Genomic DNA, 14,632 nt, shown 5'->3' with positions numbered 1-14,632 from the left:
GTGCTTGTCTTGTGTCCCTAGCAGTAGCCGCGGTGGGTGCGTGGCGTTCCCAAAGAGACTAAACTGACCTTGTGCTTTGCTTTTTGTTCCTCTGGCTCCAACACACAGACCATGGTGCAGGTACAGGTTTGGTGCAGGTTGCTCCTGTGTGCATTTGGAGTTCCTAGTTTCAAGCTCCATCTTGGATTAGCAGGTTTAATGTAATGTCAGACTGCTCTGCAAGTGAGCTATATCCTCGTTTTGCTCAGCACTAATCAAACCAGCACCATAAAAACATTTATGGTGCCAGTGTTAATTAAAGGGAATATATATTTGTACTCATCGTCTACTGACTTGACAGACCACAGGATGCAATTCTTTGACTGTAGTGTCTCAGTGGGTTTTTATCATCCTTCCAGGGATGAGTTTAAGCTTGAAGGCTGTGGCTCTGACCAGCTCAGCTCCCCAGGATGCCACACAAGATTGGTTTCACCGTGGTCAGTTCGTCGGGACACGAGGATGGGTTCAGTGCTCGGGAGCTGATGGTTCATGCACCAACAGTGAACGGGTGGCGGTCGCCCAGGTACTGTGAGGCGATGGTCTTGGAGCACTGAAGTTCTGAAGCACCAAGTTTAAAATGAGTGGCAGATGTACTGTGCGTGGTCAGAGCAGTTTGCAGCATCCCAGACTAAACTGATAAAGCAAAAAAGTTACTTTAATCCCATGGAATCGTCATCCTGGGGGAAGAAAGCACCTTGGTTAACACCTAAAGGCACTGCATTGTATTTAAATGAAGTCCTGGATAATGAAAATGGGAACTATTTGTGTTCTTGGCAGTCTTGGAGTTTGCAACTGCTTTGGCTTAGTATGAAAAATGTGTTTGTCTCAGCACATGCTCTAAACATGTGCGGGGCACCTGAACATATGCACACAGTAAAGGGAAGGGAAAAATGTTTCCACTCTACTCTTGGGATTCTTCTTACAACAGTTATGATGTTGGCTTACAATTAATAACTTGAAAGTTCCATAATTAAATATTGCTCAAGTTGGAAGTGAAGTCTTCTTCAAAAGGATGATTGAATTCTGAAACCGTGTCTCTTTCAGGCTCTGTCAGTACCCCCAGGAAATCATCCTGCAGTTGGTGGAGAGGTGTCGGATCCGGAAGCTGCAGCTGCTCGCTCACCAGTACATGATTGCAAGCAAAATTGAGTTCTACATCAGTGAGAGTCTGCCCGAATACTTTGCTCCCTATCAGTCAGAGAGGTTTCAGAGACTCGGGTGAGTCAGAAAGTTCTGAATGAGTTTATTGTCTTGATAAGAAAAGCTTCAGGGGAAAATAGTACTCACTGTGGGTTGTGTGTGATGTGGACACGCTGTGTGAGCAGCAGGGAGATCCTGGGCTTGTGTAGCTCTGTGACAAAGCTGGAGATGCAGGTGAATTGTCTTGCCAGGAAAACAGCACACGTTGATTCACTTATGAGGGAGTTTTAAACCCGAGGAGCAGAAATCCTCCTGTGTGTTTGGATGTATCCTCTGCTCACGTGTTACATTTTCCTTCCCAGTTATGTCCCTCTCTCAGACAATGAGAAGACTGATTTCAGAGCTCGAGAGTTGAAATCTGTGTACATGGATGCAGTTGGCCAGTACCTGAAGCTGATTTTCCATAAAAATTATGCCAATAAATACAACTTGTACGGGCAGGTGAGTTGAAAATCCTTACCTGGTAACCTAGGTGACACTTCCCTAGTAAAGAGCAGGCACAGAAGTCTGCTCCCTTGATTTGTAGAAGCAAAAAATGTTGGTAGAAAGCTCCTGTATTTATTTTAGTTTGTTTTAAAGCACAAAACACAAATAACAGGTTAGAATTGAGTTGGGATCAGCTGGATGCACCTCATCCAGAACAAACGAGTCAAGGGCACATTCTGTCACTCTTGTTTGTGCTGAGGTTTAGCCCACACAGCAGGGTGTGTGTTGAGGACAAGGAACTCCCTTTGAGAACAGCTTTGGGGTCACAAAGCCACTCTTGAGTGGTTTGGACCTGTTGTGACATTAAGTAAAGGTGTTGCACAGCCACTGTGGTACAGACACACAAACACCTGCCTCAGTTCTGCAGGGACTCATTTCAGTTCCATCCCAGACCAGGAAAGGGAACAGCACAACGGCGTTGTAGATTTGGTGATACATTTTCAGTGGAGCAGGAGGCACATTTAACACTCAGTGCTCCTCTCTGCTTCCACACCACCCTGATGACCACAGGCCCTGGTTTTTGTTCCAAGAAGAGAGGAATGAGCTCACATGTTTCCATTTTCTGTGAATCTCTGCAGGTTGCCCTGGTAGCTGTGAACATCATTGGGGATCCAGCAGACTTTGACAATGACAGCATGAGCAGCGTAAGTGCAAAGCATCCCTGTCCTTTTACTGATGCTCCATCTCTTCAAGAACAGGTTCCTGGAGTGAGGGGATGAACCTTTCTTCTGCCAGTTCTGTGCTGTAGCAGAGCTGTGTTGCATTAATTTATTTTTAATGTTCTCTTGAAGCAAGAAATTTGACCCTAATATGGGAATGCAAAAATTAAAACACAATTGGTTGGGACATTTTCATTTTCAGCCTCTCCTTGCTTCAATGTGCCCCCAAACAAAAGTGCTCTACGTTGCAGAGCTGATGTTGGTTGTGGAAAGTCAGAATTCTGTCTTGAACACACACCTGATACTGGTGAATGTGCATTAAGATTTTTTTTCCACCCTTCCAAAGCCTTCCAGAGAGAAGCTGATAGATCACTACTTGGGAATTAAATCAGATGACCCTGCCTTAGATGGAACTTACCTTGGGTAAGGATGTTCTTTGCATATACCCTGGCAAAACCTCTGCTTGGTGTGAAGTAGTTGTTGGTCTCTGTGTTTTGTTAATTCCCTGCTAATGAAAAGAGAAGCCTGGCTTATTGTAAATTATTTTATTCACTTTATGCCTTCAGGAAACGTGACTCCATTTCACCTCTGGACGATTTGGCCTTTGACATGTACCAGGACCCAGAGGTGGCTCAGATAATCCGGAGGCTGGATGAGAAGAAGCGGGAAGCTGTGCGTCACGAGTGCTACGACCACGCCAAGAAGCTCAAACAGGCCATTGCAGACTTGCAGAAGGTGGTGTTGAAAGATCTTTGGCTCCTAAGTGGAGCAGTGCTCCAGTGGCCTATCAGGGCCTTGCTGTTTGTGTGGAATCGTAATGATTTTCGATATATTTCCCAAAAGAATAGTTTTAAAGTCAGATAGCTTGATTGAGTCATTTGGCTGGAGGCAATGAGGCAAGTAGAGTAAGGCGATTCCAAGAAATGCTCAGTAAGGTGATTCCAAGAAATGCTCAGTAAAATGATTCCAAGAAATGTGCAGGAATATGATTCCAAGGTGATTTGTACCAATCCTAGGTGGGGGAGCGACTCGGCCGGTACGAGGTGGAGAAGCGTTACGCGGTAGAGAAGGAGGATTATGACCTTGCCAAGAAGAAGAAGGAGCAGATGGACGAGTACAGGCTGAAGGTGTACCAGCAGCTGGAGCTGCACGACCTCCTGGATGCACAGCTGCTGGTGGGTGCTGTTAGTCCACACTCAGGAGGGTGTTCTAAATAGAAATGGCACAGCAACCCAGCTTAATTCACAAGTTAATAGAAATTTTGAGATTTGCTCAAGATTTTCAGCTTTCTGTTTGGATTGGGGATTTCCCCAACTTAAGACTCTCAATGTGGTGTTTCATGAACATGCTTAGTCTCCATAAATCACATTAAACTGTTGAGGTCTCAAGAAAATGGCATTAGGATCCTGAAATTTTTGCATAATTTCACATGATGCACATGAATAAGGTACTTTCTCCTATTTTGGAGGGGTAGAGGAGGCTTAGGCTGGTATCAAGGCTAACCATACAGAATCCATGTGATTTTGTACATACATACAATTATGTAATGTTCTCAGAACAGGAAGTTTTATAATCTCTCCACACGTGCACCCACACAGAATTGTTTTTTGACTGTTTCATAAAGCTGCATCCAGTGGGAATGATGACACACCTGTGAGCCAGGTTTAATATTTACTTGAAACCCCCGGAATCCTGTTGGCAGAGTTGTAGCTGTACTGACTGATTTTAGCACATTTTTAGCCTTGCTGTAAAAAATCTCCTTCCTTTTTTCAGATCCGAAAACCACCTGAGTTGCCTCTGGGGTCTGTGAGTGGCACTGAGAGCCCCCTGAGCTCCCCTCCTGAGCCTGCAGACCCACCCCAAGGAGAGCCCCAGAGGGCAGAGTCTGTGCTGGAAGAGCAGTTGGTGGATCCCACTTCTGAGTCTGTTGTTCCCTACCAGTCCCCTCTTTCTCCTCAGACGCAGCCCACAACCTCCAAGGAAACATTTTCCAAGGAAAATGTGAGTAGTGTTCCCTCTGTTACTGCAGAAATCTGTCAGAGCAAACAATCTGATGTCCAACCTTCCAAACAACGGGGTTATTCTCGTGGTTAACTGGGGAGTGATGCTGCTTTGATGTGAGAAAAATTGCACTGAGGTGAATCCAGTTAGCGATAAAACCACTTCACATCTGAGTCATTTCCAGAACAACAAATTTTTTATTTTTTCTGCTAGGTTGAATTTTTACCTTACGATGAGAGGCCTCTCCCAACCATCTGCAAGCAGGTGGATGAAGCTGTTGCCTACCTTGAGCCAGAGGTGACTGAAGAGGATGTGGGTGATGCTCCAAGGACTGGCAATGCTGGGGAACCCAAACCACTCACAGAGAAGGCACTGAGGGAAGCCAGCCCCGTTGTGGAGGTTTTTGGAGAGACTTTGGTAAGAACCAGTAGAACAAATCCATGGTTATTGTGCTCTGTGTTGAGTTGAGTGGATTTTTATGTGTCCAGAGCTGCTATTTAGAAATCTGAACTTAAAATTAGGCCTTGGCTTTATGGATGCCTGCTTTCAGTATTTCTACAGATCTGTAGCTTTGGTGATTGATTACTTGCTGTGCTGACAAACAGGCAGGATCCAGCAGGCTGCTTTAGGATATTGGTCCAGAATACCCATAACTTGCCACTGTCTTTTGCAGAGAGAGAGAAACCCTCACTGTGTCTTGAAGGGCTCCATGACCCTGACCTGTTAATCCCATTTCTGTGATCACATTCCAAAATGTGTGCTTTTAATAAAGCCAGATTCCTGTGGGGAACACCTGGGGATTTCATGCTTCAGTTGATATGTTCTTTGTGAGTCTGGTTCTCTGTATAAATGTTAAATATGTGTTGAAATATCTGCAGGGACCTTTTAAGAGACAAACCTGTTTTGTGCCCAGGTTTCAGGAGCGTATTCCAGAACTTGGTCGTGTCGAGAGGACGCGTTACTGGCTGTGTCCAAGAAGCTGATGGAAGTGTCAGTGGACACTCCAAAGGAGGATTTAAGGAGCATGCTGAGAGCTGCTGTTTTCCTTGTGGAAAGGGCCATCAAAGACACCGTGTCTTCAGTAAGTTGGGATAGGTTTGATGCTCCAGTGAAGAACTGGCAGCCAAAATTGCAGAACCGTGGGGTTGAGATACTTGGAACAAATTGTTTATAAATCTGCTGTTAAGTCCAAACCCAAAACCCCTCAAAACTCTAAAACAACTGGGCAATATCTGGCATTGAGCAGATGGAGAACACTACCCTGGGCTGAGCCATGAGCTTGAGAAACATCTGCTGATGCAGTGAACGTGCAGTGAGGTTGGGCCTTTTTGTTTGTTAAAGTTGAAATACAGCAATGAAGTAACTTTTAGTTACTTCACTTGAGAGCTCAAGGGACTGCACTTAGCTGAGGGACACTTGGGCATCAAATAAACCTTAAATAAGAAGAAAAGAAGAAAATCGAGTTGTTACTCTTTATAAAACAATTTCTGAAGCCTTTCATCTAAGTCCTAGCAACAGGTTTTCTGGAAGAGAGTTGTCTGAAGTAGCTTCCATTAAGGGTGTTACTCTAATTCCAGATTAAGAATAGATTTTACTGTATTGTCTGAAAACAGGGGGCTCTGTGTTACTTTTGCTCAGTGTTTCCTTTTTCTTTCTAACTTAGGTTTTTCAGGCTTCCCTGAAACTTCTAAAAATGATCATTACCCAATATATACCAAAACACAAACTAGGGAAGCTAGAAACTTCTCATTGTGTGGAAAAAACCCTGCCACATTTGCTTTCTAGAACAGGAGACTCCTCATCCCGTCTTCGTCTTCTGGCTTCAACCTTCATCCAGGTGGGTGTTTCCCTTCAAATTTGGGAGCTCACAGGTGGGAAACACCTGATCAGAGTGGGCTGTGAGACCAGGGTTGGCTGCTGTGAAGTGTTACAGCTTACCACAGAACCTTATCACAGAATCTTATCAGAGAATAGCTGGGGTTGGAAGGGCCCTCTGGAGATCATCCAGTCCACCCCCCTGCCAAATCAGGGTCACCTGGAGCAGTCTGGGGCTACCTGCTGCTGCTGCAGGTGTGACTCATGTGTTCTTTGTTGCAAGTGACTTACAGAGATGAGAAAACTCTCCTTTGCAGAGACAGGTAATTGTCCTCATGCGGTGTCTGCCTGCTCACTGCCTCTGTGTGTTCCTAGGAAATGGCACTGTGCCCTGAAGTGAAACCTCTCCAGATTATTCCAGTGCACCTGGTTAAAACATTTAAACCAAACTCCCCAACACACCTGGCAATGAGCCATGTGGAATTGGTGGAATCTCTCTTGAGAGCCATGGGGACTGAAAACTCCGGGTTTACCGTCAACAACGTCATGAAGGTAAGAGGTTGAGGTTACAGCACATGGAGGATTTTCTGATGGTTTTCTGGGGGCTTTCCTGGCTGGTTTGGAGTGCTTGAGAATTTCTGAAGAGGTGTATTCCCCTGATCAACAGTGCTGGTAATTTTAGACCAGGTTGGGCAGGGCTTGGAACAACCTGGTCTAGTAGGAGGTGTCCCTGCCCATGGTATGGGGTGGAATGAGATGAGCTTTAAGGTCCCTTTCAACCCAAACCACTCTAGGATTCCATGAATCAAGATATGGGGAAAAAAGAATCAATAGGTTAAAAAGTATTTGCAAAACCTGTCTTGTAGGAAGATTTCTCCTGCTGCAGGAGAGTCTTGGACTAATAAACGAATCCTTAAAAATACGAGAGAAGAGAGACATAATTGTTTACAATTATTTTCAGTTTGCCACGGGGGCTCTGGAGCACAGGGCCCACGAGGTGCGTGAGGTGGTGCTGCGGATCATCTTTGCCATGTACAGGGAGCACAGGGCAGCCGTGCTGGAACATCTCCCTCCGGACGACGCCGGCGCCCGCAAGACCATGCGCTACAAAACACTCTTCGATGGGTTTGCCAAAATCGACGGGAAATCTTCTGAAACTGAAATGAGGGTATGCAATGAGAGGGCAGAACATACAGGGCCACTTCAGACACGGCAGTTGGCTGAGTAGTATCCTGATTTCGTGGCAGGTTGGATGCTGCACAGGTAGCAGAGTGTCTTCAGGTGTGTGGTTAATGTTCCTTAGTGTAGCAGGCTCAGTGTGTTCCCTATACTCACTGCTGGGAATAAAGCCAACAAGGAGTACAGAGATGGACAAGCAGTTGGGAAAATGCACAAATGCTATTTTCTGCTGTCAGCCATTGGGAACAGTAAGCCCAAAGGCTGTGCTGTGTGTTCCTTTCAGGTGGTGCAGAGGAATTCGGGAGAAGGGAGGTGTGGCTGTATCACACTCATCACTTAACCAAGCAGGAGATTTCCTGTCCTGTATCAGCCATGAGCACTGTGCTGATGTGTTTTGCAATATCTTGTGTATGAGGGATGGTTCCAAAGCTTTTGGAACTGACAGAGTATTTCCTGCCAGGCGCAGAGGAAAGCAGCAACAGAAGCAGAGAAACAGACAAAGGAGGAAATTAAAGTTCTAAAAGGCCACCCAGCAGCTCTAAAGTTAGAGTTACTAGAAGAGGTTGAAGCTGAAGAGGTGAGCATGTTTTGGTTTAAAGTTATTTTAATCCTTTGCTCCTCGGGTATCATGGACTTAGACAATGAGCATTGGAGTTGGCTCATTAAAAAGAGAGAAACTCCAGACATACCCTGGGTGACTTTTCTCCTCAGCAGTCCAGTTTAAAATCTGGGGTGTTGTTTTTCCTAACATAGTGTAAAATCTGGGATGTTGTTTTTCCTAACATAGTGTAAAAACTGGATTCTTTATTATAATATAACAATATAATAATACCTTTATAATATAAAATAGTACCTTAATACAAGATGTTTGCCCTAGAACCAGAAGCACAAACATTGTAGTGCATTGGCTCTGCTTATAAGTTTAAAATTCCAGACAGAAATCAGAATATAGTGTGTTCCTTTTCTCCCTGGAAGGCAAATTTCTGAGTTAAATTTCTTTGTTCAATAGGAGAAAGAATCTGATTTTCGGAAGACAGAGATTCGAGGTAGGTAGTTTCAAATAAGAGTTAAGAAACATAGATGAATTAAGACGTGATTTTGGTTTAATAGTTCTCTCCTTACAGGTTACCAGCTATATGGAAGCCCTCAGGCTACAGCAGCAAATATTCAAGAGGAACTTTCCTCTGTTGCAAATTACCTGGATAAGTAAGTGAGATGAGCCTCTAATCACCTTAAGCACTTGGTGTCATCTGTGAGCCCCTAACAGTAATAACGTTTTTCCAGTAGATCAAAGCTAATACCTTCAGCAGTGAAACAATAAAGACTAAAATCTCCTCTAACACATTTGGAATTATCGCCAGGCAATCCTAGCTGCTTTTTTTTTTTTTTTTTTAAGTTCTTGGACAGTGTGACTTTGTACTTTTTTTTTTTTTTCTGAGTGTTTGCTTGTGGGATAAGAAATAGCCAGATTTAATGTTCAGCTGCCAGTGTGAAATAAGGGGAAAATGTGGTGTGGCTTTGCTGGGTGTTGTAGGGGGAGGGTGGAGAGGAAGCCCTTGGGAATTCTGGATCCAGGAAAGCCAGTTTTGGTGGGCTGCTGTCAGAACTTTTGTGGAATTTTCTTTAGGAAAAAATGCTCTATAGTTGTATTTACCATAAATTACTCCCAGTACCTGCCCCATCCTCAGGTCAGCACTACACAGGGAAAAGAACATCTTCAAGATATTGGCTGTTTTTCAGAATAGCTTGGAACAGAAGGAACAGGGCTCATCCATTTCTCTCTGGTGTCACTGATGTTTGTATTTTTTTCCCAGCTTGTGTATTTTTTGTGGTGAAAGGAACAAGTCCTTCACAGAGGAAGGGTTGGATCTACATTACTGGAAGCACTGCCCCATGTTAACCCGGTGTGAGCACTGCAAACAGGTCAGACTGAGCTTCCCACAGCTACTAAAGACATTGACTGCTGTTATTCTGGTTTAGAGGCACTGTCAGATATTTAACGCTCAGGCAGGTGAATTCTGAACACACCTGTGTGATTTGGGTAGCGCTTTTGGAAAAGAGCAGCATTAGAAAATGAATTAATAAATGGACTGAAATGGAATTTTCCCTTTGTCCTTTTGGAAGGTGAGGCTAAAGTGATTTTTTTTAAATCCCATCCCTATTTGCTCAGCACAAACCTTCGTGGCTGTGTTGCAGATGCTGGAGATCGCCAGCCTGACGGAGCACCTGCTGACTGACTGTGACAAAAGGGACAGCTTTGGGAAGTGCCCACGCTGCAGAGAGGCCGTGCCCAGGGATGAGCTGCCCAGACACACAAAGAGCAGGATTTGCAATCGTGAGTAGCTCCAAACAGGAAGGTGGAACATCAGAGGTTCAGACTTTCAAACACCAGGGATCTTTGGCAAGTCAGGCTGCTTGTGTTTCAGCCTTAGGGATCTAAGTAAATCCTCAGGAGGGAGAAGATTTGGGATAAATGCCTGAGTTTTACAGTGCTTGGCCTCTGTGAATGTGTGTGGGGAGGGTGAGTGAAAAGACTGGAAAATCTCTACCATATCCCTGTGGATTGAGCGCTATCCCAGCACAGAAAGGACATGGACCTGTTGGAATGAGTTCAGAGAGGGCACCAAGCTGATCAAAGGGATGGGTCACCTCTGCTATGGGGAAAGGCTGAGAGAATTGGGATTGTTTAGCCTGGAGAAGAAAAGGCTTTGAAGTGACCTAATTGTGGCCTTCCAGTGCCTGAGGGGGCTACAAGAAAGGTGGAGAGAGACTATGTACAAGGGCCAAGAGTGGCAGCACAAGGGAGAGCTGGATGATCTTTAGGATCCCTTCCAATCCAGGCAATTCTGGATTCTGTGATTCCTTTTGATCTTGTTTTGATGAAGATGATTAAACATGGAGCTTCTTTGGGAGCAGTTAATGATAATGGGGCAGGAGCTGGGTTAGTCATGGGGTAGTTTTATGCTATTTGCTGTGCAAATTCTCTTCTTGTGTCTGAAATTAGCCTCTCTTTGCAATTCTTACATTATTTTTCAAACAATTTCAGCTGCCAAACCAGAAAACGTGGCTAACCGTTGCCCTCTGTGCCATGAGAACTTTCCCCCTGGAGAGGAGGTGAGGCCACCCTTCACTCTGGTGTTGTTATGGGTTGTTTTCATGTGACATACCTTTCAAGATATATTAAAATAATGGATATATTAATTTCTATTCCATATCAAGGATCTCACACTTTGAAAAAGCAGATTAAAGTGCTGTTGCCATAAAGCCTGTACACAATTATCATTTTCCCCATGTGACATTGGCTAATTTTGCTGGAGTTGTACTATCCCTTCTTTGTAATTGACTTCAGGCCTGGAGATCTCACCTGATGGACAGAGATGGCTGTAAAATGAACCAGCGGAGGACATCCCCCATGAACAAAACCATTCTGGTGCAGCCTGGTAAGACATTAGTTAGTGATAATAACGTTTGCTTAATAAGGAAAGTGTTTCATCCCCAAGAGCTGGGTCTGTGCAACTCATGGTTTGCATTTGTGTGAGCTAAGTGATAGTTCTTGTGCTGGAGCAGTGTGCTTGGGGAGAAAATTCCCAAAATCATGCAATAACAATCATGTTAAAAGGAGGACACAAGCTCAGCTGGTGGGGAAAACTGGCAGATTGGATAAATTGATCAGTTCAGGGTTTTTTTCTGCGGAACAGGATGACCATGAATAGAACAATCAGCTGAACAGTGTTCTGGAAAGCTCCTGAACGCTGACACAGGGAACCAGAGCCTGATTTAGCTTTTAGTGGCCAATCAAAGGCTTCTAATCTGATCCTAATTATAGGGTGAACTGAACAGTGAGTGCTGTGCACTGCTTTTCCTTTCCAGTCCAGACCCAGGAACTTGACAGATTTATCATTGTGCAGCTTTTTTACTGTCAGAGAGACTTTGATGCTGATGTCAGGTGGTGTTTTTTTTTAACAGTTCTCTTTATGAAGCACGTGGAAAATCCTTTTATTTCCAGAGCACAGAAGTTAAACAAACTGCCTGCAGCACCAGAACTTTCAGCCAGTTACATCCAAACCTTTCCTCCTTCAGACTCTGGAGATTTTTAGTCAGCTGCATGTTCAGAGTTCACCTGCTCTATCCGAGCTGTGCTTGCTCATATCTGCATGTCAGTACTCCAGGTTCCTGGAAGGAGCTCTGGAATTGCCCATTCCAGCTGACCTTAATGAATCATAGGGGTTAAACTCGGCACTTCCCAGTCTTAAACTGGATCCACAGTTCAGTCTGTCCTCAGCTTTGCTGTTTGTCCTGGCTGATGAGATGCCAGGCACTTGTTAGTTTGTTGCTGCTTAGAATTTGGAAACAGAAGCAAATCCTGCCTGCATAAACTGATTCCAGAGCTATTTCCTAGAGATAGGAAAAGGAGCCCTGACCATGGAGTCTGACCTCTGCTGGTGTGGAACATGCTGAGGCACAATGCCTGTCAGCTTCTGGTTGCTTCAGTCATTCAGACTTAACAGATCTTGGGAATCAAAACAGTGGATTAAGTTCACTGCTGGGACTAGATGTGCTTGCAATAATGATCTCTATTTTTCTCTTCACAGCCAAAGTAGGTGGCTACTGTTTGAGGAAACCAGGTCCTTCAGGAGCAAAGTTTCAACCTCCTTCAGTAGGAAACAGGATCCGAGCCCGAGGGGGCCCAAATAAAAGCAGTGGCAAAACATACTCAAAGCGATGACAAGACAAGTATTTCTTCCTTTGTCTTAATAACTGGGCACGTGGCTGTTCAGAGCTATTTAAGAATTGTGGGCAACTTGTATCATCTTTTCTGTGGGCTGTTTTTAGCCTTGATCAGTGCCCAGTGTGATCCCCACGGCCATCCCTTGGCGTTGCTGTCACTGCAGCACTGGGCTTTGCTCCTAAGAATGCTCCTGTTAGAAATACCAAATATTCTGGGCCACAAACATTATTCTGACAGATAACTCTGCTCTCCTTTCCAATCCCATGTCTGTAATTTAATGGGTTCAAGCACATTAATTACATCAGGGGAGTGAAGTCTCTTCCCTGGGTCCCCTGAGGTGCTCGAGGAACAGGAGCCAGGCGTGGGGGAAGCCTGACCTTACATGTATGTCAGATTTAGGGTTCTAAAGACAGCAGAGCTGTACCCAAAGCACTGCTTAATCCCAGGAATTAGCACCAAATGGAAAATCCAGAGGGCTGATTGGATGTTCTCCTGTGTTGTGCTGCTGTGTAGGAGGTGACAGGATATTGTGGCCTCTCTCACTGTGCACCAAGTGCCTTATGAGCCCACTTGGCAGGAGGGTTAAACTAAACCCTCCAAGTCTGTGTCCCCAAGAAATGGCCCCTTACAGAAATGAAAAAATAAACTTGGTTGGGCCCTGAAGAGTTGAATTAGTAAATTTAGACCTTTTTGCCTGCTTTAGTGCACTTTCAGCTCAAATACTGAGCTTTTCTAGTTAGATCTTGATTAACACAACCAGCCACAGACTGCAGCATGTCTTTAACAGCTTCAGAGAGACAAAGTCTATTAAGACCCAAGGCATGAAGCTTTGTACCAAAGCAGCAATTCTCACATCTCTACCTGTAACATTCCAGCTGTTGCTTTCCAGGATGGAATTGGTACCATGGGCATGGGAATGAGTGATCATAATAATATAAGGGGAAATTTGGGGGTTTTTGCTCCCATGGAGTGAATGTGTGGTGGTGTTCAATATATAAATAGCTGATTTTGTAATACAGTTTTTCTAGTTTGCCTGCAGCCCACTTAGCAGCTTCTGGATTTTCCAGATAGATCAGTATGCTTGGATTTCAAAAAATCTTGGTATAAATTGTTTCTCTAACTCTTCCAAATACATATCTCAATAATTACGCACACATTAGGAACATACATACAATCATATCTATATTAACAAATACGCAGGTATTTTTATTTTCCCTTTAGTAACACAGGTTCCTATTTGAGAGCCTAGTATTCTGTATGCTGAGTAAATAATAAATATCTAACAATAACCATTGATCTTGCTCAGAGGTGTAAGGATGAAAACTACTCTGTGGTACGATAAGGAAGTAACTTAGCAGTGATAAAATGGCAACTTTTTAGAATGTGAAAGGACCCTTTTGGAACACAGTAGGACCACCAGTGTCATCTTTAAAAGTGGATTTCCTGGGGCTGTCCCTTAATAAACAACCTGGGTTTGCCACAGTGGCAAAATAAGCACTGGGGTGAAAAACACTGTGAGGTTTAATGCTGTGCCATGAGGTCTTGAGCAAAATGTTCCAGAGGAAAACCATTGCATGGGTGCAGGTCTGAGCAAGGGAAAGAAGGTCTGCAAAGTGTTGGACTGGAAACTGGATTTGGCAAGAACAGGACTGCAGTGGGAATGCAAGGAAGGAGCGTGGTCCTGAGCTCAGGGCTGGTTTCTGTGTCATCTCTGTCCGAGTGAACTGTGCCTGAGTGTCAGTTGAGGTGTTTCCATCTGTGTCGCTTCAGATTATTCCAGAACAGCCCATGTCCCTGTGTGCAGGAGCTGATCTCATCCCAAAAGACCTCTTGGTGTTCCACTACCCCAAGAAAGCAATTTATAGTGATTGCGTGTTCCAAAGTGCTGGATGAACAGAGCAAGTATTGAAATCTGGGAGATTTTCTCAAGAAAAGGAGTCACTTGTGTTAAATGTCAGTTATTTTTATTGCACATATTTAATAAATTACTTTAGCCAATCTGGAGGGTACCTCTGCATTTTCCAGCTGCTACAATGGAAATCGGTGCAGGGGGGAATGAGGGCATGGCTCCTGCAGCACCTGGGGGTACATGTGTGTACTGGACCTGGACCTGTGTGAGGTGTACCTGTACGTGTGTGAGCTGTACCTCTACCTGTGTGAGGTGTACCTGGACCTGTGTGCGTGTACCTCTACCTGTGTGAGCTGAACCTGGACCTGTGTAAGTTGTACCTGTACGTGTGTGAGCTGAACCTGGACCTGTGTGTGCTGTACCTCTACCTGTGTAAGTTGTACCTGTACTGGAATGAGATGTACAGGCAATCCTAGCTGCTGAACTGTGACCTGTGTAAGTTGTACCTGTACGTGTGTGAGCTGTACCTGGGCCTGTGCAGCTCTGCTGGGGCAGACGCGCTGCTCGGCGGCGACGCAGTCCCGTGTTTTGCCCTTGTTTCAGGTATCACTATCCAGGAGCAGCGCCCGGCCCCTCCCGGCCGGACCGCGCCGCCGCTCTCCCGCTGCTGCGCTC

The 14,632-nt window shown here is 44.8% G+C and overlaps 2 protein-coding genes across 2 annotated transcripts in view; both read left to right on the top strand.

Moving 5' to 3' along the window:
• Positions 1–397: 397 nt before the first annotated feature.
• Positions 398–14,108, top strand: CEP104 (centrosomal protein 104). Its single transcript, XM_008641252.2, has 21 exons — positions 398–562; positions 1,084–1,257; positions 1,542–1,680; positions 2,304–2,369; positions 2,731–2,807; positions 2,951–3,119; positions 3,401–3,559; positions 4,158–4,385; positions 4,599–4,802; positions 5,299–5,466; positions 6,049–6,222; positions 6,576–6,752; positions 7,162–7,368; positions 7,840–7,956; positions 8,389–8,425; positions 8,504–8,585; positions 9,194–9,302; positions 9,576–9,714; positions 10,426–10,493; positions 10,729–10,819; positions 11,972–14,108. The coding sequence occupies exons 1-21, from the start codon at positions 450–452 to the stop codon at positions 12,103–12,105; spliced, it is 2,832 nt and encodes a 943-aa protein (XP_008639474.1). The 5' UTR covers positions 398–449; the 3' UTR covers positions 12,106–14,108.
• Positions 14,109–14,197: 89 nt separating this feature from the next.
• The window catches only part of LRRC47 (leucine rich repeat containing 47), a 5,264-nt gene continuing 4,829 nt past the window's right edge, over positions 14,198–14,632 (top strand). The window contains exon 1 of the mRNA XM_008641250.2: positions 14,198–14,285. Within this exon, the coding sequence (XP_008639472.1) occupies positions 14,198–14,285 (88 nt within the window). The remainder of the gene's footprint in view (positions 14,286–14,632) is intronic.

Source organism: Corvus brachyrhynchos, unplaced genomic scaffold, assembly GCF_000691975.1.
Source record: "Corvus brachyrhynchos isolate BGI_N302 unplaced genomic scaffold, ASM69197v1 scaffold68, whole genome shotgun sequence".
In the NCBI taxonomy this organism is placed as follows: domain Eukaryota; kingdom Metazoa; phylum Chordata; class Aves; order Passeriformes; family Corvidae; genus Corvus; species Corvus brachyrhynchos.
This window is presented reverse-complemented; position numbering and strand designations above follow the sequence as displayed.